General features: G+C 37.5%; 1 protein-coding gene across 1 annotated transcript in view; it reads right to left on the minus strand.

Moving 5' to 3' along the window:
- Nucleotides 1–25735, minus strand: part of Otc (ornithine transcarbamylase) — a 79159-nt gene that overhangs the window by 37089 nt on the left and 16335 nt on the right. The window contains exon 4 of the mRNA XM_055599531.1: nucleotides 18081–18168. Coding sequence (XP_055455506.1) covers nucleotides 18081–18168 — 88 coding nt within the window. The remainder of the gene's footprint in view (nucleotides 1–18080; nucleotides 18169–25735) is intronic.

A 25735-nucleotide genomic window follows, 5' to 3' on the forward strand; every position in this document is an offset into this window, starting at 1 on the left:
GATACCTAAGAAAACACAGGAGATAGATAACTTCACAACAAAGAATAGAAAGGAAACAAGCATTGAAACAAAGAAACACCACCAATTCCACAATAAAAGGAAGTATTATTCACTGGTCACTATTTTCTATTTACATCAATGGACTCAACTCTCCAATAAAAAGACACAGACCAAAAGAATGGTTGCAAAAACAGGACCCAACATTTTGCAGCACCCAAGAAACATACCACTGCAATAAATATAAACACTACCTCAGAGTAAAGGGCTGGAAAAATGGTTTTCAAGCAAACAGACACAGAAAACAAGATGTCTATTAAAATAAACTTTCAATCAAAATTAATCAAAAAGATGAGGAGGGGCATTCCATTCCCATCAAAAGAAAAATATGCCAGGAAGTCATCACAATTCTGAACATTTATGCCCCAAATACAAGAGCACCTGCGTTTGTAAACTTAACATTATTAAAGCTTAAATTGAACATCAATCCCAACAACTTAATAGTAGGAGACTTCAACACTCCTCTCTGACCAAGGGACAGATCATCTAGAAAGAAGCTAATTTGGGAAATAATGACACTTACAAAGGTACTAAATCAAATGGACCTCATAGATGTCTACAGAACTTTTCATCCAAACTCAAAAGACTATACCTTCTTTTCAGCTCCTCATGAAACATTCTCAAAAATTGACTATATAGTCAGGCACAAAGCAAGCCTCAACAGATTCAATAAGATCGAAATAATCCCTTGTATACTATCAGAACACCATGTCCTAAAACTAGATCTCAACAACAACAGAAATAACAAAAAGCCTATATATACATGGAAAATAAGCAACTCTCAACTCTCGATGACAGATTGGTCAGCGAAGAAATGAAAAAAAAAAATTAGAGATGTCCTAAAATTCAATGAAAATGAAAGCAAAACTTACCCAAACCTATGAGACACAATGAAAGTAGTGCTAAGAGAAAAGTTCATAGCACTAAGTGCCTCCAGAAAGAAGTTCAAGACATTCCATACAAGCAATTTAATGGCATGCCTAAAAGCCCTAGGAAAAAAAAAATGAAGCAAACACACCCAAGAGAAGTAGACAATTGAAAATAATCAAGTTCAGAGCCAAAATCAATGAATTAGAAACAAAGAAAACAATTCAAAGAATCAATGAGACCGAACGCTGGTTCTTTGAGAAAATCAAAAGATAGACAAACCCCTAGCCAAACTAACTAAAAGGCAGAGATAAACTATCTAAATCAACAAAATCAGAAATGAAAAGAGGGACATAACAGCAAACATTGAGGAAATCCCAACAATCATTAGGTCTTACTTCAAAAGCATAAATGTCACAAAATATGAAACTCTAAATGAAATAGACAATTTTCTTGATCAATTCCACTTACCAAAGCTGAATCAAAACCAGGTAAATAAATTTAACAGTTCTCTATCCACCAAGAAATAAAAGCTGTCATCAAAAGTCTCCCATCTAAAAAAAAGCCCAGGGCAGGATACAAATTAACTCAAAAAAATCAGTAGCCCTCCTGTATACAGAAGACAAATGTGCTGAGAAAGAAATTAAGGAAACAACACCCTTCACAATAGCCACAAAGTTCCTTGGTGTAACTCTAACCAAGCAAGTCAAAGACTTGTATGAATAAAACTTCCAGTCTCTGAAGAAAAAAAATAGAAGATATCAGAAAATGGAAAGATATCCCAAGGTCATGGCTTGGCAGGATTAACACAGTAAAATTGGCCATATTACTGAAATCAATCTACATATTCAATGTAATTCCCATCAAATTACCAACACAATTCTTTAGAGATCTTGAAAGAAAATTTCTCAACTTCACATGGAATAAAAAGAAAGCCAGAATCGCTAAAACAATCATCTACAATAAAAGAACTTCCAGAGGTATTTTTCATTCCTGATCTCAAGCTGCACTAATAAGCAAGAGTAATAAAAATTGCATGGTACTGGCATAGAAACAGAATGGTGGATCAAAGGAATCAAATAGGAGACCCAAAAATAAATCCATGCACTTATAGACACCTGATCTTTGACAAAGATGCCAAAACCATACAAGGGAAAAATGACAGCATCTTCAACAAATGGTGCTGGTCTAATTGGATGTCTACATGTAGAAAAATGAAAATAGATCCATACTTATCATCCTGCACAAAACTAAAATCTAAGTGGATCAAAGACCTCAACATAAAACCAGATACACTAAACCTGTTAGAAGAAAAAGTGGGAAGACCCTTGAACTCATTAGCACATGAGACAACTTCCTGAACAAAACACCAATAGCACAAGCTCAAAGATCAACAATCAATAAATGGGACATCATGAAACTGGAAATTTTCTGTAAAGCTAAGGACACTGTTGTCAGAAGAAAATGATAGCCTATGGATTGGAAAGGATCTTCACCAACCCTATGTCTGACTGAGGGCTAATATCCAGAATATATGAAGAACTCAATAAGTTAAACAGCAACAAATCAAGTAATCCAATTAAAAAAATGTGGTACGAAGATAAACAGATTTGTCAATAGAGGAATACCGAATAGCAGAGAAACACTTAAAGAAATGCTCAACATCTTTAGTCATCAGGGAAATGCAAATCAAAATGACCCTGAGATTGCACCTTACATCCATCATAATGGCTAAGATCAAAAACTCAAGTGACAACACATGCTGGAGAGGATGGAGAAAGGGGAACCCTCTTCCATTGTTGGTGGGGATGTAAACTTGTACAACCACTTTGAAAATCAGTCTGATGCTTTCTCAGGAAATTAGGAATAGTGCTTCCTCAAGTTCCAGCTAAACCACTCCTAGGCATATATCCAAAATATGATCAAGTACACAACAAGGACATTTGCTCAACCATGTTTGTAGCAGCTTTATTTGTAATAGCCAGAACCTGGAAACAACCCAGATGTCCCTCAATGGAGGAATGGATACAGAAATTGTGGTACATTTACACAATGGAATTCTATTCAGCAATTAAAAATAAGGAAATCATGAAATTTGCAGGCAAATGGTGGGAACTAGAAAAGATCATCCTGAGTCAGGCATCCCAGAAGCAAAAAGACACATATGGTATATACTCACTTATAAGAGGATATTAGACATATAATATAAGAAAAACATACTAAAATCTGTACACCTAACAGAAGCTAAGCAAGAAGAAGGGCCCTGGGTAAGATGATCAATCCTCATTCAGAAAGACAAATGGGAGAAAACAAATGGGAAGAGGGAGAAAACAGGGAATAGGACAGGAGCCTACCATAGAGGGCCTCTAAAAGACTCTACCCAGCAGGGTATCAAAGCAAATACTGAGACTCATACCAAACTTTGTGCAGAGTGCAGGGAATCTTATGAAAGAAGGGGGAGATTAAAGAGCTGGAGGGAACAGGAGCTCCACAAGGAGAGCAACAGAAGCAAAATATCTGAGCCCAGGTTTGTTTCCTGAGACTGATACTCCAACCCAGGACCATGCATGGAGATAACCTAGAACCCCTGCACAAATGTAGCCCATGGCAGCTCAGTCTCCAAGAGAGTAACCTTGTAAGGGAAACAGGTGCTGTCTCTGGCATGAACTCAGTGGCTGGCTCTTTGATCACCTCCCCCTGAGGGGGGCAGCCTTGCCAGGCCACAGAGGAAGACAATGCAGCCAGTCCTGATGAGACCTGATAGGCTAGGGTTAGATGGAAGGGGAGGAGGACCTCCCCTAACAGTGGACTGGGGGAGGGGTATGGGAGGAGATGAAGGAGGGAGGGTGGGATACACAAGGCATGGGAGAGAGCTACTGCTGGGTTACAAAGTGAATAAATTTTAGTAAATAAATAAGTGAATAAATAAATATATAAATTTATAAAATTAAAAACAAATAATCAAATAAAAACAAAAACACAAAATAATAATAATATAAAAATTTAAATCTATAAAAATAAATTAAATAAATAAAATATAAAAAATATAAAACTACAATAAGCAAAAGTAAAGTAATCAAGTATTACTTGGTCCCAGGAAGGTTTGGTGTAGACTCTGTGGAAGTAAGTGAACAATATTTTGTTTCAATAGAGGTCATGTTTTGAAACAGATCTTAAGAGTCAATGTGGATGTTGATGAGAGAGACAATCACACAACAGTTTTCATGCCTTCAAGAACTTGTTGAGGGATATCTGACATTGTTGTACGAAAACCAGGCACAGAGTGCCCTGAGAATACAGCAAGAAGTATATAGAGCAAAGACATCACAGGGTACAATTTATATGGGATTTGTTGATGGTCAAGTGAAGAAGCAAGACTTGAGTAACAGAAAAGGTGTTCTTGTTGGGTTTCACACCAGGAATAAGTAAGTGGCTTAGATTTCTATTTATTCCAGCAGAATTCTGGTCAAATAAAAACTGCAAACTGCTCCAATGGTGGCCTTCATGTCCCGAGCCCCAGATGATCCTGAAGAGCCTGGACAGCAAGTGAAACAGTCTGCTCTTCCCAAGACTTGGTCAACATTTCAGTTTTTAGACCCCCAATAATGATGCCCCAGTGGCAGCAGGAAATTGTCATAGAAGATTATGTCATCCTTATTAATTTATTATCAGCAAAAGGCTGGAATGTTTCTTTTCAGACCAGGAACAAGTGGCTGAGGTGCCTGCCTATTTAACATATTAGACCTGGCCTCCAGATTCTCCCAGCATTGCTCAGTCCCTACCTGTTACAAGGTGTGGCTGGCATACCCTGCTCTCTGTCCTGAACTTTCTCATCTGGGGATAGGCTTCTCCTCCCCCAGAAGCTCTAAAATATATATAACAGACATTTTGTCATTTTATGCTCTGTGTGTGTGTGTCTGTCTTTCTGTCTGTCAGTCTCCCCATATCCCCCACCCCTAGTCTACCTGTCTGCATTTTGCTTTCTCTGGCCTTGTTCCTTGGGACTGATGAACCCACCAGAGAACTGCCCCCAATAAACCCACCTTTTTTACATTTAATTTGGTTTAAATTGGCTTATTTTGTCAGTGAGAAAACCTATTAGTTCTTAAGTGTGATCAGGGCAAAGGTGTCTGGCAATCAAGCTGAAACATACCTGATTATTTAATTTATTTTATTTTATTTTATTTTTTTTGCATTTCACTAAGGTCATTGTTTTTTTTTTCGTATTTTATTTTTTCTTTTCAGTTACATTTTATTAACTATGTACCCCAGCCGTGTCCTGATCCCTCATTCCCTCCCAGTCCCTCCCTCCCTCCCTCCTCTCCACCGTGCCCCTTGCCAAGTCCACTGATAGGGGGGGACCTCCTCCCCATTCATCTGATCCTGTTTTATCAGGTATCCTCAGGACTGGCTGCAAAGCTCTCCTCTGTGGCCTAACAGGACTGCTCCTCCCTTGGGGGGTGGGGAGGCCAAAGAGCCAGCCATTGAGTTCCTGTTAGAAATAGTCCTTGTTCCCTTCACTATGGGAAACCAATTGGTTACTGAGCTACCACAGGCTACATCTGAGCAGAGGTTCTAGGTTACATTCATACATGGTCCTTGGTTGCATGTCAGTCTCAGAAAAGACCCTGTGCCCAGATATCTTTGGTCCTTGTGGAGCTCCTATCCTTTTCTCATTAGTCTAACTCCCCTTCTTTCTTATGATTCCCTGTACTCTGCCAAAGGTTTGGTCATGAGTCTTTGCTTTGAAAACACTGCTAGGTAGAGTCTTTCAAATGCGCTCAGTAGACTCCTGTCAATGTTCAATGCGTATCCCATCTGTCTTTCAAAACAAGGATTGATAATCTTACCCCATGTCTGCTCTCTTAATTATCTTTTTTAGGTGTATAGATTTCATTATGTTTATTATATCTTATAGGTCTATATAAGTGAGTATATACCGTGTTTGTCTTTCTCCTTCTGGGATATTTCACTCAAGATGATCTTTTCTAGATTCCACCATTTGCCTGCAAATTTCATGATTTCCTCCTTTTTGATTGCTGAGTAGTATTCCATTGTGTAAAAATACCACAATTTCTGTACCCATTCCTCCGTTGATGGACATCTGGGTTGTTTCCAGGTTCTGGCTTAATTTTAAAATCATCAGCAAGCATTCTAGAACTGAAGGTGCCAGCGTTTGGTTGTAAAGTTCCATAATACTGCTGTCATATTTTTTATGTATATATCAACACAAAAATGATTAAGGGGATAATCACGATCCATGATGTTCATGGATCATGATGTTCACTGTGAAGCCAAGATAGGTTTCCTACAAAGCTACAAAAGCCAAAAGCAAATGTAGGTTTATTCTCATAGGGTCCTGCAATTCATTTCTCCCCTTGTTCCTATCCTACCTTCACACAGACTGTTTACCTTCCGTTTCTTTTCAGTGACATTTATTACTTGACTAGCTGACTAGGAAACAGTGGGAGGAAATTTGGTTGAGCATAATGACAACAGTGAGAACAATGCAATCATTTTTTAGATGGATATTTTCTTTCTCCTTTTTTTCAACCCAAATGTCCAAGGCCCTAACAGGATACACAAAAGTCTTTGCTGTGTAAATTGATCAGTATTCTCTACTTGAGTATTATCCAGGAAAGAAAATATCTCAGTCCTCTAACACCTCTAACTAGATTAAAATAACTTTGGCCTGTTTGGATTATATTAATAATAAAATTTGGTAATAAAATAAAAGATATAACCTTTAAGGACCATAATGTAATCTTCTCAAATGGGCTGGTGTTGAAGAAATAGGGATGAATTTAATTGCCATATTTATTTCATTATGAAATTACCTCTAATGAACAGATTGCTTTGGCTTAGATGTTAAATTCTGAGTCTGATGATCCCAGAGAAAAACCTTTAAGATATAATGGCATTTAAAATGACCTCCTCATGATGTGCCTTAGCAATTGTAGAGTCTGTTAAATCATAGACAGAAAGCTGTCTATGAAACTACAGAAATGGCTGGAGTTGAGTCATAGTGTCCGAGTGTGCATTGCATTAAACCATAACTTGCTTCAATCAATATTACATGATTTCCTACATGTCCTTTACAACCTGAACTCATTTCCCTTCCTGAAATTCATGACATATTGATATGTTATTATCTCCATTTTACAACTCAGGAAACTGGAAATCAGAAATAACTGACCCAACCCATAAGGGCTAGTATGTGGGAAAGGTGTGAACTGAGCTCAAAACTGGCCCTGTTTCAAAGTCCTTGCTCTTTATCTTACACTATGGTTCCTTTAAGAGAATTATAGCATGATGCAGTCTTGATGAACCTAGTTTTGTGACCATTTAACCAAGTTTATACAACTCTTCTGGACATGTCATGGCAACTTATTAGTATCTAATTAGGCATACACTTTTTGTTAGGTGAGTTTTGAAAATGTTTTACAAAAGGGCTAAATTTTATCGTTCTGATGTTAATGTCATTAACACAAATACTTCTACCATGATATTCCATATTTTAGCAGCATTCCTTTCAATAAAATGATGATTTAATTCTCTCTTAACTGTTTCCTATGTTCAAATCCCTCCCTAAAGTTCATCATTTAAAGGATCAAGGTTCTCATAGGAAATGATTCCATGCTGCTGCACTTATATACTTATGTGTATATATGACCAGATTTGCTGGACTGGTGGCCCCTCATAACATCTAGCCATCCAGAGACTCAGAATGTGACATTGCTTGAAAGTAGGGTCTTTGAAGACTAAATTAGTTAAGATGATTGTAGTGCAGGTGAAATCCTAAAGCCAAAGGCTACTGTTCCTGTGGAGGAGAGGAGATACGTAAAAACACAAAAAGGAAAAAGCTGAGGTGAGAATGGAAGTTGACTTTGAAGTGAAAAAAATGCTGGCAGACACCAGAAATAGAACAGGATGCTGGTGATATATGGAGATGGGTTTTTCTATCTGCTATAATTGTGAAATAATAAAGAATGTCCTCTTCTAAGTTGAGAGTAATTTGTCATCGCAGCTTCAGAAAACTAATACAGTGGTTACTGCTGGTTTTCTTACTGTCCCAACAAAAGAAAACTTTAACAGTCACTATCAGAAGTAAATTACATCTGTAGTGAAACTAATTAGAGTAGAGCCACATCACACTGTTTGGTTTTTATATCAAGCCTTTTATAATATGACCCCTGAAGCCATATTACTAAGTACTGTATTAAAGTGAAAATGACTGTGAAGCCATTATGCATCATTCAATAGTACACTCAGTGTGTTAGGTATGAACAGCTGTCATCATGGAAGAAACACAAAGCCTTCTAAATGGAGAGATAATGTCCCACTGTAGTGGCTAACTTCCATCGGATTTTAAAATTCCAAGGAATTGGTGACTTGAGTGAGGTGTCAATCCTGGTGTGACACCTGAAAGTATAATCTCAGAGCAAGGAAAAAAAATAGGATATCTATAGGATATCTAACTCTTAACTCTAGAGGGACACTGGAGAATCTGAAAATACTTTCACATCTGAAGCATATTTCATGGATTGTATACAGGCATGCTTTGTGTTTTCTGATACATTAGGTGGTGGAATAGAGTTACAAAGAAAGAATAGAAAGGGAAGGAGCTGGGCTGGGTGGTACTCACTTGTAATCTCAGCACTCACAGAGGCAGAGTCAGGTGGATCTCTGTGAGTGGATCTCTGTAGGCCAGCCTGGTCTACAAAATTAGTCCAGGATAGCCAAGGATACACAGAGAAACACTGTCTCAAACAACAACAAAACAAAACAAAAACAAAAAAGGTGGAAGGGAAAGGAAGGGAAAAAGGGAAGGGAATGGAAAGAAGGGAAGGGAAGGAAAGGAAGGGAAAGGAAAGGGAGGGGAGGAGAGGGATGGGTAGAAGGGAAGGGAAAGGAAGATGGGAAGGGAAGGGAAGAAAAGGGAAGAAAGCAGTGTAGTTGATCTTACTCTGTAGGATCCCAGTCTTACAGTGGTCCCTGCTTTATTAAGGAAACAGCTAAAAGTTTAAGGTTGTCCTTGCATTGTACAAGATAAATTAAAGTTTTCTGGCAAGTTTTTGTTTTGTTTGTTTTTAATTAAATTTTTATATTAATTATAGTTTATTTACTTTGTATCCCAGCTATAGCCCTCTCTGTCATTCCCTCCCAATCCTACCCTCCCTCATCTCCTCCCTGCCCATCTCTAAGGGGAGGTCCTGAAAGGGGAGGTCCTCCTCCCCTTCCATCTGACCCTAGCTTATCAGGTCTCTTCAGAACTGGCTTTGATCTCTTCCTCTTGGCCTAGCAAGGCTGCTCCTTCCTAGGGGTGGGGGAAGGTAAAAGATCCAGCTACTGGGTTCATGTCAGAGACAGTCCCTATTCCCCTTACTAGGGTACCCGCTTGGATACTGAGCTGCCATGGGCTACATCTGAGCAGGGGTTCTAGGCTATATCCATGTATGGTCTTTGGTTGGAGAATCAGATTCAGAAAAGACCCCTGTGCCCAGATATATTTAGTCCTTTTGGAGCTCCTGTCCTCTCCAGATCCTACTTAAATCCCCCTTCTTTCATATGATTCCCTGTACTCTGCCCCAGGTTTGGTTATGAGTCTCAGTGTCTGCTTTGATACACTGCTAGGTAGAGTCTTTCAAAGGCACTCTATGGTAGGCTCCTGTCCTGTTTCTTGTTTTCTCTTACTTCCAATGTCCACCCCACTTTTCTTTCTAAGTGAGGATTGATCATCTTGCCCTGGGTCCTCCTCTTTCTTTAGGTGTACAGATTTTAGTATGTTTATCCTATCTTCTAGTATCCACTTATAAGTGAGTATATTCCATGTGTGTCTTTCTGCTTCTGGGATACCTCACTCAGGATGATCTTCCCTAGATCCCACCTGCCTGCAAATTTCATGATTTCCTTGTTTTTAATTGTGAGTAGTATTCTGTTGTGTAAATGTACAATTTCTGTATCCATTCCTCCATTGAGGGACATCTGGGTTGTTTCCAGGTTCTGGCTATTACAAATAAAGCTGCTATGAACATGGTTGAACAAATGTCTTCTTTGTGTAATTGAGCGTCTTTTGGATATATGCCTAGGAATAGTATAGGTGGATCTTGAGGAAGCACTATTACTAATTGTCTGAGAAACCATTCAATGGGAAAAAAAAAACAGCATCTTCAACAAATGGTGCCGGTCCAACTGGTCCAGAACAAAACGACAGCCTACAGACTGGGAAAGGATCTTCACCAAACCTGTATCTGACCTAGGGCTAATATCCAGAATATATAAAGAACTCAAGAAATTAAACAGCAACAAATCAAGTAATCCAATTAAAAATGGGGTATGGAGCTAAACAGAATTCTCTGTAGAGGAATATAGAATGGCAGAGAAACACTTAAAGAAATGCTCAACCTCCTTAGCCATCAGGGAGATGCAAATCAAAATGACCCTGAGATTTCACCTTACTCCCATCAGAATGGCTAAGATCAAAATCTCAAGTGACAACACTTGCTGGAGAGGTTGTGGAGAAAGAGGAAACCTCCTCCTTTGCTGGTGGGAATGTAAACTTGTACAACCACTCTGGCCAGTTTTTAATTTGGGTTTTACTTTTTGACTGAAAACCCATGCCTTTGTTCAGGAATACTGGAGGGGAGGAGAAAGAGACAGAGACAGAAAGTGAGATAGACAGAGAGGCAGAGAGCACACCTGCATGAGAACTCATGCTTTTATTGGGGAATGAGAGAGAGAGAGAGAGAGAGATTGCACCTGTATTTCCCTTTTTAGGGAATATTTGTTTAGAAAATTATTGCAGAGCTCTCAACTATGTCAGTGTATATAACCAAACTTCCTCTTACTGTTTCCTGGGCAGCAAATTTGAAATGCTTGATTGTGCAGGAAAAAGCTAATGTCTTGAAATGGCTATGTTTTGGAAGCCTGCTCACAAGGGTGGCCTTGGGGCTGCCATCTGCAAGTGCAGAGTTTAGGAGGGTTTTCCTAAACTGGTGAGTATATAATGCTCCTTCTTCTTTCTAGGAGGCTGGAATGTGGATTTGTGCTAGGCAGAGTGCTGAAGTAGCCAGTCCCCAATAAAACACTGGGCTCTGTTTTTCTGGAGAGATAATTAAATGTGTTTATGTTACCAGTCTCCAATATAAACCTTATAAACTGTTTTACTTACTGATTTAAGTATATCCTGTATGACTTCTTTTAGTGAAGACTTAGAAATTTATGCCTAGTTTGATCCACATTTCATCCAATATGTCTTTTCTCTTTGTAACCCCGTTATCACCCGTGGCAGTTTTGACGGCATGCATGCTAGGCAAATGTTCAATCACTGAGTTATACTCTCAGTCCTCCCTTTGTGATCTTCATTTGCTCTCTTTAGTTGCCATAAATTTTGGCCATGAAGCATTCTCCTCCTAATGAATCATTGAATCTGGAAGCATACAGCTTCCCCCAAATATCATTCAATAGATTAGTCTCATTGTCTTTCTTAACCTACCAACTCAGGCTTAGCTAAAGGTAATTTATCCTCAATACCTTGCATTATAAACAGGTTATACAATTACAAATCAAGACGAGAAGAGGTAGATTTTTTTTTCATTAATTATAAAATAGTCCTTAGGATACTTTTCTATTATGAACTAACCTTTAAGATCTTGCTTGACTCTGAATATGTTTTTTTTTTGGGGGGGGGAGGGAACATGTGTAACAGAAGAGCTGAATGAGAAAGCCGATCAGAAGAGCAAAAGAGAAATCTGCAAGAAAAGAAAAAGATGTTTGGAAAGCATGTATCTGAGTATAGGGGTTAAAATGCAAAAGAATTAAGGAACCCTTACCACACAATAACAAAACAAATCCTAGTTTTCAAAATGGGCACTTGAGTTGACATTTCTGCAAAGAAGCTATATATTGGCCAACATGTATTATGAAAACATGTTCAATGGTGATCTAAGGGAACTGCAAATCAAAACCACACTGACTTACCCCTTCACACCTGTTAAAATGTATGGCATCAAAAAGACAAAAGGTAGGTGAAGATGACACAACAAAGCCTTGTGTACTGGGTGGGAATGTAAATAGGTATAGGAATTAAGGAAAGGAATAAGGAATGTCCTCGAAATATTAAAAATGGTACTGCTCTATCATTTGATACTAATAATTCTGGTATTTATTTAAAATAATTGAATTTAGGACCTAAAAGTAATTTGTATTTTTACATTCCTGGCAGCATTAGCCATGAGAATTGAGATGTGGAAACCACTGGACTAACATATGGATGGAGAATGAAAATATGATATATATACACACACAATGATATGTCATTCAGCTCTCAGGAGGGAATTCTGTCATTTGCAAAAGCATACCTATACCCTAAAGGTATTATGCTCAATAAAACAGGTCACCCAGAGAAGGCCATATGGTGCAATTCCCACTTCTATGACATATTTGAAAAGTCAAGCTCACAGAAATAAGGAAAAGAATGGTGCTTTCTAGGGAGTTGACCAAAAAAATATGGAGATGTAAGGTAACCTCTATACCACTGAATGGCCTTGTCTTCTTCATCCTAGCATATCTTCCAATCTACACTTACTTGTATAACTAATAGCATATATTCCAACCCCCAACAAAGATCTTGCTTGACATAATCAGCATTTACTTCTGAATGCCATAACAATGTTTGTTAGAAGGAAAAATTAGCATTTAATAACTGTTTTTGAATAAATGAATAATTAAATCATTTAAAAGAACAAGTGATATTCTTGAAATTTCATTTAACAGTTGTCAAGAGAGCAGCCAGTTTTGCTTTTATCCCCTACCTTTCAGTGGCTACATTTATTGAGCTCCCACTTCAGTTTCATCTTCTACCAACACACAGGCACTTTTTATTGTCCCAGGCCCAAAATCAGCCAGACAGGTAGATTGGAAAAGCTCTGCCATCAATCAGTGTCAGGTGTGCACTATTCTCTTGAGTAGAAAGGTTGAGTACTGTCACTCAAACACAACACCGTGTCGTTGCATCTTCCAAAGTTAACTTCGACAAAAAGCAAAGGATCCAAAAGGGTTGTTCAGTGTATATTACAAAGTAGATGTCATTAAGATTCACTTCTCTGGTTCAGTTGCTTCTGTGGAAGGCAGTGAATTTCTCTTGTCTTCTTCAATTTGGGTTTATTGAATTTCTGAATCTCAGAATATCTTGTTTGTCAGATATTTGGGCAGATTAAGCAGTAATGGGATACACAAAAGAAAGATAAATTTCTACAATAACTACTACTACTCTTTTCTAGCACCCTTATCTCCCAGCCCAGCTTCTTCTTATATTGTATTTTCTTTTTACCCTAACTGCATCTGTCCTTGAGGTATGACCTTCCACGATTCTCCCACAAAATTAACTGGAAACCTGGAACTTTTAAGTGTGGAGACAGAATTTTTCATTTTAACAAACTCACCAACTCCCTAACTAGGCTTTAAAATCCCTGACATTAATCTCTTTACCTTCCATTTCTACCATGATCCTAATTACTCTATATCTGTTCACATAAGTGAATGAGCTCTAGCAGGCCCAAGCATGGTGAACATGCCTCTGGCAGGCCTTACCCTCCTCCTCCATTCCCTCTGCCTTCCTAAAAAGCCTTAGATTACATTCCTGAAGCTAGACACCAAGGTCTGTTCCCTTATTTGGCCATTTCTTCTTCCTGAGACTGACTACCAAGGTTCAGCTATCAAAGTATTGAAGTTCAGCAATAAATAGTCCTCTTTGGCTCATCTAACTAACATGCCTAATTAAAATTAAACATCTCATCCTAACTCTGGTTTCCCTTTTAGCCTTTATAAACTGCCATTTGCCTATGGGCCATGTGTGTGTCCCTGTACATATAGGCAGTCCTTTGTCCCTCTGGGGCAAATATCCCTTCACCCTCTCCCTTGCCCCTTTCTTGTCTCCCTCATCCTCTATCTCTTGTCTTTGTCTCTTGTTTCTTGCCCTCTGTCCCTCTGGGGCAAATAAATCTTCTTTGTGCTAAGAACTTGGTTTTGGGATGTCTTTTGCTGATAAGGGTACTTTCAATATGTATAGATGTTTACATTGTTGCACACTTCTATTTACTAATAAGCACTTTATATTAAGTATATACATTGCATACATTTGGTAATAGAATCTGAATTTTAGGCTTGGTGAGAAGACTCAGTGGGTAAAGGTGCTTGCTGCCAAGTTTGATGACCTAACTTCAATCTTAATCTACAGTATTGAAGGAGAGAACCAACTCCCTACAATTTGCCCTTTGATTGTCACATGCACAAATGTATTCTCTTTCTCTCTCTCTCTCTCTCTCTCTCTCTCTCTCTCTCTCTCTGTTTCTCACACACAAACAGTACTGGCCACATGTAAATAAAAGAAACATAACATCATCTTTCAAAAGCTAAAAACAAAGTGGACCTTAAGGATGGGAACTCCTTCATTTTACAGAGGAAACAATGTTGTGAAATGTTTAATTAACAGAGCAGACCCAGCTGTTACCCTTTCAAAGACCTGAATTTAAGGCGTGTTCTCAAGAAAACATCTGGGAAACTCATTTGGGGGAGTTTCCACCATTCCCAGGAACTGACAACACTGTGCCTAACAAACAATATGGCTTGAAGTAAAATCGTGCTTTCTCTTGGGGTGCGGTGGGGGGTCAAGAATTTTATTACATGCCAGGTATGGTGTGCTAATATGACCAGTCTTCAGCAAAAAACAGAGATGAATCTACTTTTGGGCTTCTTTTCTGGCCAATAGTTCACACACAATGTCACATGTCATTAGTCTGGGAATTAAGCATAACCTGTATGGTTGCACAGAAAGAGTTTTGGAAGCTTGCACCTGATTTCTCCTGAACTCTACTGCACGTGTCTTTTTCATTGCTGACTGTATTTGATATCTTGTTGTTATAAAAGATATAACTTGGGGCAAAGAGATGGCTCAGTGGTTAAGAGCGCTGTCTGTTCTTCCAAAGGACCCAAGTTCAATTCCCAGCACCCACGTGGCAGCTCACAACTGTCCGTAATGCTGATTCCAAGGGATCTGATAACCTCACACTAAGGCACAAAAGATGAAAATTAAATAAATTATTTTAAAGACTCATAACCATGTTTTGAAGTATATTGAGCACTATGAGGGCTGGGGCTAATATAGTGAGCTAGCAAAGAACGAACCTCAGCATGGGGAGCTGCAATAGGTCAGTAGTGTCTATAACATTTCTTTCCAGGTAATAGAGACAGCACCAGTGGATAATCAAAACATGTAAACCCTGACATAGTAGCTAAGTTTCATTACTTCCCTGTGTCATTGCTTCTTTGTAACACTGGGCCGATAATATTTACTTTGCAAAAATTTTATAATGATAACACAAGAGGGTCTGTGGGGGTAAACATCCCCTCAGAAGTACTACTGTTTATTTAACCTTTTTGTTTGGATGTAGTGATTGGAAAGAGTCATGTGGATCCGATTTTATCCTTATTCTACTATACACAGCAATAGAAGTAATTGCATGAACTCAAAAGGTCACAGATACATTGGAGTTGGTAAATAGATTGTTTTGCTCAGCATTTGTGTGAAGCATCTCAGAAGGAGAATTGCTTGGAGACCAGGCAAAAAAACGCACATGTTAATATTCATTCTTAGCTCTCAATGGTGATTAGATGTTTGTCTCTTGCTTTGAGCATCCTTAACAATCCACTGATTTCTGGACCCTAATCTTTTTCTAGCTGCCAGTCTGCACTGCTTTACCTTTCTTTGGGTGCTCACTCAGCTGGGTACCTATGCAACCACATGATTTATTCACTCCTGTTCACCTGGTGCTTTCTGAAAGCACACCATCAAAACCGCTCTCTTAAGTATAGCTTTGTCTTTTTAATTTCACTTGCTTTTGTTATTTGCTCAAGAATTGTGTTTTACTTTTGTAGAATCAGAATTGTTAAGCAAATATATTTTCAGTTAGCAGCATCATGCTTGAAAATATATCCTAATACATGAGCAGTTATTCTTTGTGTCCCTACTAACCAGAAGACAATGACATCACTTTTTGGTACTCTCATTGCTTTAAATGAAATAACATAACATCTTCAAACAGAAAATGCTTGAAGATGAGTTGCTGAAATCTCTTTAGCAAGTAAGTCAAATAAGGCAAATTCTCTAGCATATACCAGAAGAGCTTCCATAAAAAATTATCTGGAAAGAGTTGTTTTGTGTCATAAGGGGTTTAGGGGGAGAGTTAGTTTTCTCCATTGATAAAAAAAATATTTATTTAACACAAACATTTTCTATGGATCTATGAGCTAAAGGTGATACAGTCATGTTCGGGATGGTCTGATCCTTGTATTTTGATGCTAATTACTGGCCCTCAAGATCCAGTTACTACCCAGATACAGCTATCTGCCTAAGCCATTACTCCTGATTAAAGGGCCTCAAATTTGGGCAGAGCAGAACGAGGTAGGCATGGCTAAAGTTCCTGGGCTTTGGGAATAGGGGAATCATAGGAAACCAGATAGACAGATGGGAAGAGGGAAGGAAGAAGGATGCCACGATGGGTTAGTGTAGAGAAGGAACCATGTGGGTCAATAGGAAGGACTCTAATAATGGCATGGAAAGGCACGGAATATAAGCAAGTATTTATAAGATTATGGATGGAAGTTAGCCCTTTTTTGAATACCCTTAGAGATAAGGGTGGATAGCATTGGATGGGGACTGTGAGGTAGATGGTGAGGTTATTGAGATAGTGTAGGTGAAAGTATCTGCCCAGCTCAAGGTAAATGAGGTAATTATAAAATATAACAGGTGTCTGTATCTTATTAATTGTGATAGTGGGTTAAATAATACAGCATGATAATCATAGGGTTAATAATAAATATATAGCCCAAAACCATTGTATTTACAAGAATGCAGTCATAAGATTATTCCACAGGAAGTCATAAGATCTACTTTTAACATTTCAATATTATAGAATGAGCTAGAGTCATTTGCTACCTCAGCTTTCTTCTAGCTGAGTGTGAACTACTAGTACTTTCTAATATAGTATTGCTGCCATTGATTTTAACACTTCTCTGGAAGGTGGCTTTGAACCAAATATAGCTTTTCATGTTCTCTTCTCCTAGGTTTTGACTGTAGGTTAATATCCATGGTGACCTTGAAGATTACCTATTGAATATGGTACAGCCATCATTTTGTGCCAGAATATCTAAGTAAAAATGTGTTAATGGTCTGTCATTTTCTTTTACCAATGTTTACTATATTAATACCTTGGCATTTGAGACTCTGTGCTAACACAGGTAGTATGCATGTTTCTGATTATGTTCTGTCACTTTCATGTGTCAATATGTTTGTATTGTTCTTAGGGTTAAATAAGTTAGAATAATACCCATAATTAGTATGCAATAAATTTTAGTGATTCATATTATTGATACAGATGAGTTCCAAGTCATTGCACATGGCAGTTTCCTTGGACTCCCACTTCCATGACTATTAAATGTCAGAGTCACCTTGATAATATTTTTAATTTTATTAAATTTAGAATTTTATAATAAGCCTCAATAAAATTGCTACAAATAGAATGGAGAGATGGTTTGGTGGTTAGGTACACTGCTTGCTTTTCCAGAGGACCCGGGTTCAATTCCCAGCTCCCACATGAAAGCTCACAGCCCTCTAAAATGCCAATCCTGGGTTATCTAATGCCCACTTCTGGCCTCAGAGGACACTAGTCATTTATACTGCACAGACATGCAAGTAGGCAGGCCACCCATACAAATAGATTAGAAAATAAATTGGAAAGAAAAAAACCTCAACCATTGCCCTTGTTAGTTGTGTGTGTGTGTGTGTGTGTGTGTGTGTGTGTGTGTGTGTGTGTGTTGGTAAACATAATAGAAGCTATAGTCAAATGGAAAGAGGAACCTCAACTGATAAAATGACTCCACCAGATTGCCTGTGGGAGCATTTTCTTGATTGTCAATCAATAGAGGAAAACCCAGCTCACTAGGAGAAATGCTAGCCCTGGGCAGGTAGTCCTTGATATACCATCACAAAGGACACTGAGAGAAGAAACCATTATTTAAGGAGAAGCATCATCTTCTTTTTTAAAATGAACCCAGCAGAATTTGAAATAACATTTGGAAAGAAGAAAGGTTTTACAAACCGAGCTGTGTCTGTGAGACTTTCATTCACACCCAAATGAATGTCTTGTGTGGTAAGAAAACAAGGGTGTCCTCCAAGAAGAGCAAAGCCTGCAATAAAAGAAAAAGAAAGTATTTTGGGGAAAAAATACCAAAAGTGCAAAACAAAATTATGAAGCATTGGCACTAGTACCATCTCAATAGGAAAGTTTCCAACTCAAAACTTGTTTCAGAATATTTGATCCCACTGTGAACCCCGAGATTGTCAACTAGAAAAACCTGTAATTGCCAAGCATAGCAAAATGATAAATCGATTGATGAGTATGGAATATTGTGCAAAAACATACTTAACTTTCTTTCAAATGCATGTTTATTTCCCTTCCCCCCTTTTCTTTTCAAGAGCTCTTTGGAGAGGTATGCCTACTTGAAGTTATAGCAAGTTATCCTCCTAGGGGACAGAGAAATAAACTAGAATTTTATGGGATATGCTGGATTATAGTGGGATATTAATCAGAAATTAAAAAAATGAATCTTCAAAAACACTATGCTAAATGAACGAGTAGATATTTGGTATAATAAAATATCTAGGAGTAAGTATCTGAAGAAGAAGAAATTAAAATATCTGTTGCTGCAGCATGGGAAAGTGTGATTGAAAGGGGGCATAAAGGTATTTTCTGTGTTAATTGAAGTATTTTACATCTTCATAGAGCTTATAGGCTCTATAGACATGTGCATCTGTCAGCACTGAATGGCACACTTAATATCTTCATTTTTCTATACATAAATTATACTGTAAGTTTTTAAAGTTTGCAAAAAATAAATAAACCAAGTGCTTAGATGGTAGTTTCAAGTCACTAAGAGATAAAGTGTTACTGCCCTTCATCTTCTAATGAAGGCAAAGCTAAGTACCAAATGGAATACTGCCCTCACTGCTTTTTCACAGTCTTTGCATGTTTAGAGCATTACACATAACTGAACACAGGAGCGCAGATCTTGCTCTTTTCCTACAACACATTCTATTTATAGGGTGAAGAGGAGTAGACACACAGGAGCCAGCCCCAAGCCACAGTTAAACTCTATGAGGACAACAAGCAGAGTCTTTTGACACAGGATCTGAGGTAAATTTGTAGGAGATGATGACAGCTGACCAGGACTTTATCATCACATTTGAGGGAAAGTTCATGGGCAGAATTACTCCAGTATATTATGAAAGGCAAAGAAGCATGATTTCAAGATAAATACTTGTCTGAAGTATGGTGCAAACTTACTTTGCCCTTCATATTGTAATGTGTCAGATTTATGTCCTGGAAAACATATAATTTTCTAATCCCATTTGTTTGGGGGATTTACTTTGTAGGAAGGAAATGATTAATCACCCAGAAAATTGTGTGAAGAATTCTGGATCTACAAATGGAAGTTTGATAAATATTTCCTGAAACTCCTCACTGATGTAAGAACACAATTTGAATAATAATATTTTAATGGGGACTATTTCCTGGGTGGATTTTTAAAAAATAATTTGACACAAGCTAAGGTCTTCTGGGAAGAAGGAACTTCAGTTGGAAAAAAATGCCTCAATTAGATTGGGTTGTAGGCAGTTTTGTAGGGCATTTTTTAAAGTTAGTTATTGATTCAGGAGGGCCCAGCCTACTGTGCATAGTGCCATCCCTGGGCTGGTGATCCTGGGTTCTATAAGAGAGTAGGCTAAGGAAGCCTGGAGTTGTAAGCCAGTAAGCAGCACCCCTCCATGGCCTCTGCATCAGCCATGATTTTTGCCTCAAGGTCCTGATTTTTGCCTCAAGGTCCTGACCTGACTTCATTTTATGATGGATTGTGACCTGAGAGTTCTAATTAATATGAAATAAGCCATTTCCATCCAAAGACGTTTTTCGATATAGTCTTCACAGAGCAATAGAAACCCAAACCAGGAGTGTTATTAAATGTTATTTAAGGAATCATTTTGTTAAGGTTATTTCAGCTACTGAGGAAAATCATTTAAAGAATAATGTAAAGGAATGTTTGGGAGGGGGATAAAACATCATAGTTTTAATTTACATTAAAATAGTTTAGCAAAGAGAAGAAATAGACAAGGCAGACAATAAAGTAACAATTGTGAGATTGATATAAGGAGTACTGTGTGTTCCTTATGCTAATCTTTCTACTTTTGTATTTACCAAAATCTTCTATTATAAAAAACTAAACATTAAAAGCTACAATAACCATTGTTTGTGTTGCTCTGTCATTGTACTAGAAGCCAGTGTGTCCTGAATCTTACAATACAAATCAAGAGCACTTACTGCCACTTTATACCCCTGTCTCTATTGCTTATCCTCAAAACAGTCTAGTAGATGCTATTGTACGAATTATAGAAAATATACCTTATATTCTAGTGATGAGAGACTTATTATAAAGTTGAGTGAGTACCAGGTTATATACTGATAAGTGTTATAAAAGTTGAGTAAGAAAGGGTGACAGGAACTATAAGACCAGAATTACCATTTTAAGTGCCATAGTCACTGAAGCCACATTGATTGTAGTGTTAGAATGAAAGCTGAGGAATATGTGAGTGTGAACCATGAGAAACATACAAGACTGAGGAAGAGTAGTTGTTTATCTTGTGTAAGGGTCATAACTGGTCCATTTAAAGGATTTAAGATTTAAGAAGTAGCAGGGAGGCTGAAAAAGGAAGGTGGGGACTAAAAGGAAAGTGATTTGAATGATTGACATATACATACTTTGAAGATAGCAGCGGTATGTAAATGTTGAGCCTATTTCCTGCCTCAATGAGCATGTTACAGACATCATAGAACTTCCATGTTCCTCAACCTCACTCTATTTGCCAGCATCTGTATCCACGTATTCTGCATTATTTACCAATAATCATAGATGAGCGTCTCATCTCTTGAGTTTCCATGTCTCTTCCTACTGTCTTATTGAAATGCCAATTCTTTAGAGCTTTACTCAAAGTGCTTAACAATCCATGTGTCATTTTTGCCTCATATTTTCATCAATACACTAGAAGTCAACTCATTTTGACTGTTCATACACATTATCAATTCTTTAATTCTTATGTCATAATCTTTAAGAACTATACCTAATAATTAATAAAAAACAAATTTTTCTTGGAACTACATTCACTTTCAAGTACTATTTTAATTCTTTTCTCCTCTTTAATAGGTCCCCTTCTCTTTTTTCTCTTCTCATTCCATCAAACTCTGTAAAGCTTCGCTAACCATCACTGCAGCAAAACTCTTTTCATTAACATTATCATGACCTACATGTTATTTCATATTTTTGCCCCGATTTCTTCTCAGTTTCTTTAACAAAACAATGCATCAGTCTCTCCTTAATAAACTCCAGGATATATAAACTCACACCTTCTTGGTTTTATATCCACCCTGGTAATTATTTATTCTTGGCCTTGATTTCTAGTTTTTACTAATTTCCTTGACTTCTAAACATTGAAGCATTCCAGGGTCAATTCTTGGTCCTCTTATCTCAATCTGTATTCACTGTATCAAGTTCTATGGATTCAAATAATATCTCTATGATAATGACCCTTAAACATCTGTATTCCAGGTCTTACGCTTAAACTCCAGACTCATATTCAAGTTCACTTTCAACATCTTTCTTTTTATGTCTGACAGACATCTCAAACTTTATACACACAAAATGAAGGTCTATTTGTTCCCTTTCATCATATTCCACCTGCATCTTTCATGATTGCTCAGGCAAAAATCTTGAAGTCATCCTTGATGTCAATGTTTTGGCAAGTCGATTTATCCTCTGGATCTCCTTTCAATGAGTATTTAGAATCTGTCCCTCCTAGCTTTCTCATTACTCTCACACTGGTTCTAGCCTTCCTCTCTCTCCAGCTCTCACCACACTGATACATTTGACAGCTTTTTGTCTTGCTTCCATACTTCTTACACCCACAGTCTATTTTTAACAGATTAGTCACAGTAAGTTATAAAAGGCAGCTTCAATTATGCTCCATCTTTCCCTAAAACTCTTAGGTGATTTTTCTATTTCATTCAGGGTAAAATACAAACTCCAATAATATCGCAAACTTTTCCTCTTCATCATTCTCTGTGCTGAAAGTATGAATTTTCATTCAACATACTTTATCACCCACATATTTATTGTGTCTATTTCTTGTGGTCTCTGTATCTACTAGAACGTTCATGAGGGCAGAGGATTTCCTGTTTTGTATATTGTTAAGTGAGTCACAAACATTTAATATAAAGGTGTCAAATAGTAAGTGTATCAAGAATATTAGTTGAATGCCTGAAAGAAGGAAGGAAGAATGTTGACTCTGGAGAGAGGTTACACTCCCCAAACTAATAAGCTCTTACTCTTCATATCTTCATCAAACATCTCCATAGTGTTAATGGAAAGAACAGAAACTTCTTATCCATGAAGTCATCTACTAAAGGTCAGTGATGATTGTAAATGATAATTGCTCCTGAGCACTAAATTTTCATGTAAACATGCAAAGTTAACTAAACAAATTTGAATTCTGAATATTCATCAAGAAAATATTTATTGTGCCTCTCTACCATATGCCATGAAAAATGATAAGCACTACTGAGGGTTGTGACTCTGAATAAAGAGGGCAAAGAAAATCCAATGACACTTAAAGGAGAGCTCATTTGGTAGAGTGCTCACCTTGCAAGCATGAAGACCTCAATTCAATGCCCACAACCTAAGTAAAAAAAAAAAAAAAATGGACTCGGTTGTATGTGTTTATAATCCCAGTGCTGGGCAGGTGAAACAAGTAGGTCAGCAAAATGGTTGGTTTCATAAAAACAAACAGACAAAAAAGGGTGAAGAATGATACCCAATGTTATCTTGTGCCTTGTATCATCCACATATATATACACATGCACTCATTCACACACAGACATCTAAACACATGGTAAACACACACATACATACACAAAAGAAAGTTTAATACTGCTTGCCATGTCTGATCTACCTTATATGGCATCAGGTAGAATTCATTCTGCCACAGCAACATGGGACTAATCTGATGTCCTTACACTTCCATTTTTGTGCTACAATGTAGATTCATAGCCAATGTGAATGTGGGTGACAGAGTAGGAAGAAGGGGTCACAGGAAGCATTCTTAAGGAGTCTAGGATTTTAGCAGCTCATGAAAGTGAGCAAAGATGTGAGATCTGCCTTAGTTAGGGTTTTTATTGTTGTGATAAAACACAATGACAATAAAAAACCTGGGGAAAGAATTTATTTCATCAGAGAACTCACAGGCCACAGTCCTTTGCTAAAGGAAGTTGAGGCAGAAACTCAAACAGGGCAGGAACCTAAAGGCAGGAGCTGATACAGAGAAGATGGGGAACACTCCTTATTGACTTGCTCAGCCTGCTTTCTTATAGCTCCCAGGACTACCAGCCCAGAGTTGGCACCACTCCCACTGAGCTGGACCCTCCTGTATCAATCATTAATCAAGAAAATGTTCTACTGTATTGTATACAGGCAAGTGTTATGGAGACATTTTCTCAATTGAGATTCCCTTTCCCCAGAAGAGAACCCCAATTTTTGTATTTGTGTCTTTGGAAAATTGATGAATTTGAAACAGCTGCTGCAGTACCAACTTTCAATTTCACTTTGAAAGTGACATGGCCATGTTAAATACAAGAAAGGACCATTACGTTGAATTTCCTGTGCATTCTTCTATCAGCTACTGCATTTACTAAAATTAAAAAATGTATCTGTCTATCAGCCCAATTAATTTGCAATAAAAGGACACAATTGCCAGTAGATACACAGAGGAATTGCCTGGTTTACCAGGGAGGCATACATTGCGGGATGTGGAATGAATGATCTAAAACTACACACAGAGACATAGACATTATCTTACAAACATAATTCAGAGCAAAGAAGTCAGACACAAAAGAGCACATGTTGAATGGTTTCTTTAATATAAGGTTGAAAACAGGCAGAGCTACTCTGTGCTAGTAAAATCCTAGATAATGGTTACCCTTGTGTGGATGCATAGCAGCCTGAAGAAAAAGCAGGGATGATGCAAAGGATTTCTGAGTACTGTTAACATTCTGCTTTCTTGGGTATTTATTACAACCATGTCGGTGTTGTAAAAATCAATTCAACTATCATAAACTAGATAATACAAATGCACTGCCCTGTAAGTTTGTTAGACTTTAATATACATGTTTCATAAATTATTAATGTGGGTAGATAACCATGTTCTATTTCCCAAGATAAGTAAATGTTGCTGGATTCCTGAATCTCAGGCTTAAGATGGAATCCTCAAGGACTATACTATAAGAATCAGCCCGTCCCGTGTATGGTAAAAAAACAGTATCACAATAATAGACAATTAGACAATCTATTTTCATTCTAAATACCAAAGACATATGTTGTATCTATTGAAAAATATACCAAAGGACAACCATTATTATGCACATGCAAAGGTGGGGATGCAATGCTTTGAAAAAGTGTACAACCAAGATCCGAGTGTCTATCCCCCACTGTGCATATTTACACAGCAGAACTGTTTTGTCTTGGCTTTGATTGGGTTTTGTCATTTCTGTAAGCACTTAAGGCAGCTTTTCATTCTGATTTGTCTATTACTGAATTTGGTTGGCAGCAGGCCATGTCCAATTAAGTCCGTGGGGATTTGCTGACAATAATGACAAATACTCTGTGACCTATGAATTTTAAAGGCCAAATATTCCTGTCCCCATGCATTTGATGATAGAGTTTGCAATTTTGTTTTAGAGTGCTTCTCTACAGACAATTGTTATCTAACAAAGTGCTTAGTGCTATTTGTGATAAAAGTTTCACTAGAATAACCTGGGACTATCTCATGCTTCGATTCACCTCGATATTCTTAAAGATACAATTAATAACAGCATCCAATCATATGTCTGCCATACGTTAGCTATGCATACTTGGACCATTTCCTGAACATGGTTTATGTGGTTTACTCCATTTTACTTTCATAGCATTGTCATGAGGATGGAGTGAGATGATCTATGTAATTAATATAGATCACTTTTCACAGAGTCTTCATCAAAAACTGCATTATAGCCTCATTCTTGCCTTTACTGATAGCTCTGGTACATCATTATGAAGAAAACTGTTCAGGGATATTTCAGTATCAAGCATAATATTTAAACAGAGGTAATTGTAGAATAACTAAAACATATTCACTTAAAAATTAGAAATTGAAAACTTTCTATATACTAATTGTTTTGGTAGTTTGGAAAAAGACTACCTCTCTAAAGTAAACTGAAACATTTTAAAAGATACAATAAAATTCTGTCAGAATCATGGAAGATTAGTGTTGGAAGAAAACAAATTTTAAGAATTAATGACAGTTTTTTTTTTCTCCCCACTATCCTACTATTGCTCAGATGCCAAAGAGATGTCTTGCAGGAGCCAGATTTAAAGAGAAGAATAGAGCCATCTGTTGTTTCCTTCCTAGGACTTCTAAGATCAGGTGACACCTTACATATTGTCCCTCTTCCTGTTTCCTTCTCTCAAGGGACAAAGGAAGCATTTTAATAAGAAAAGAGGTCTTGAGATCCAAAACTTGGTTCTATTTTTACTGAGTGAACTTAAAGGTCATCTAATCCTTAAAGAATCAATCTTTCTTTCTTTCTTTCTTTCTTTCTTTCTTTCTTTCTTTCTTTCT

The sequence above is a fragment of the Psammomys obesus genome, unplaced genomic scaffold, assembly GCF_907164565.1.
Source record: "Psammomys obesus unplaced genomic scaffold, mPsaObe1.curated_primary_1811, whole genome shotgun sequence".
NCBI lineage: Eukaryota > Metazoa > Chordata > Mammalia > Rodentia > Muridae > Psammomys > Psammomys obesus.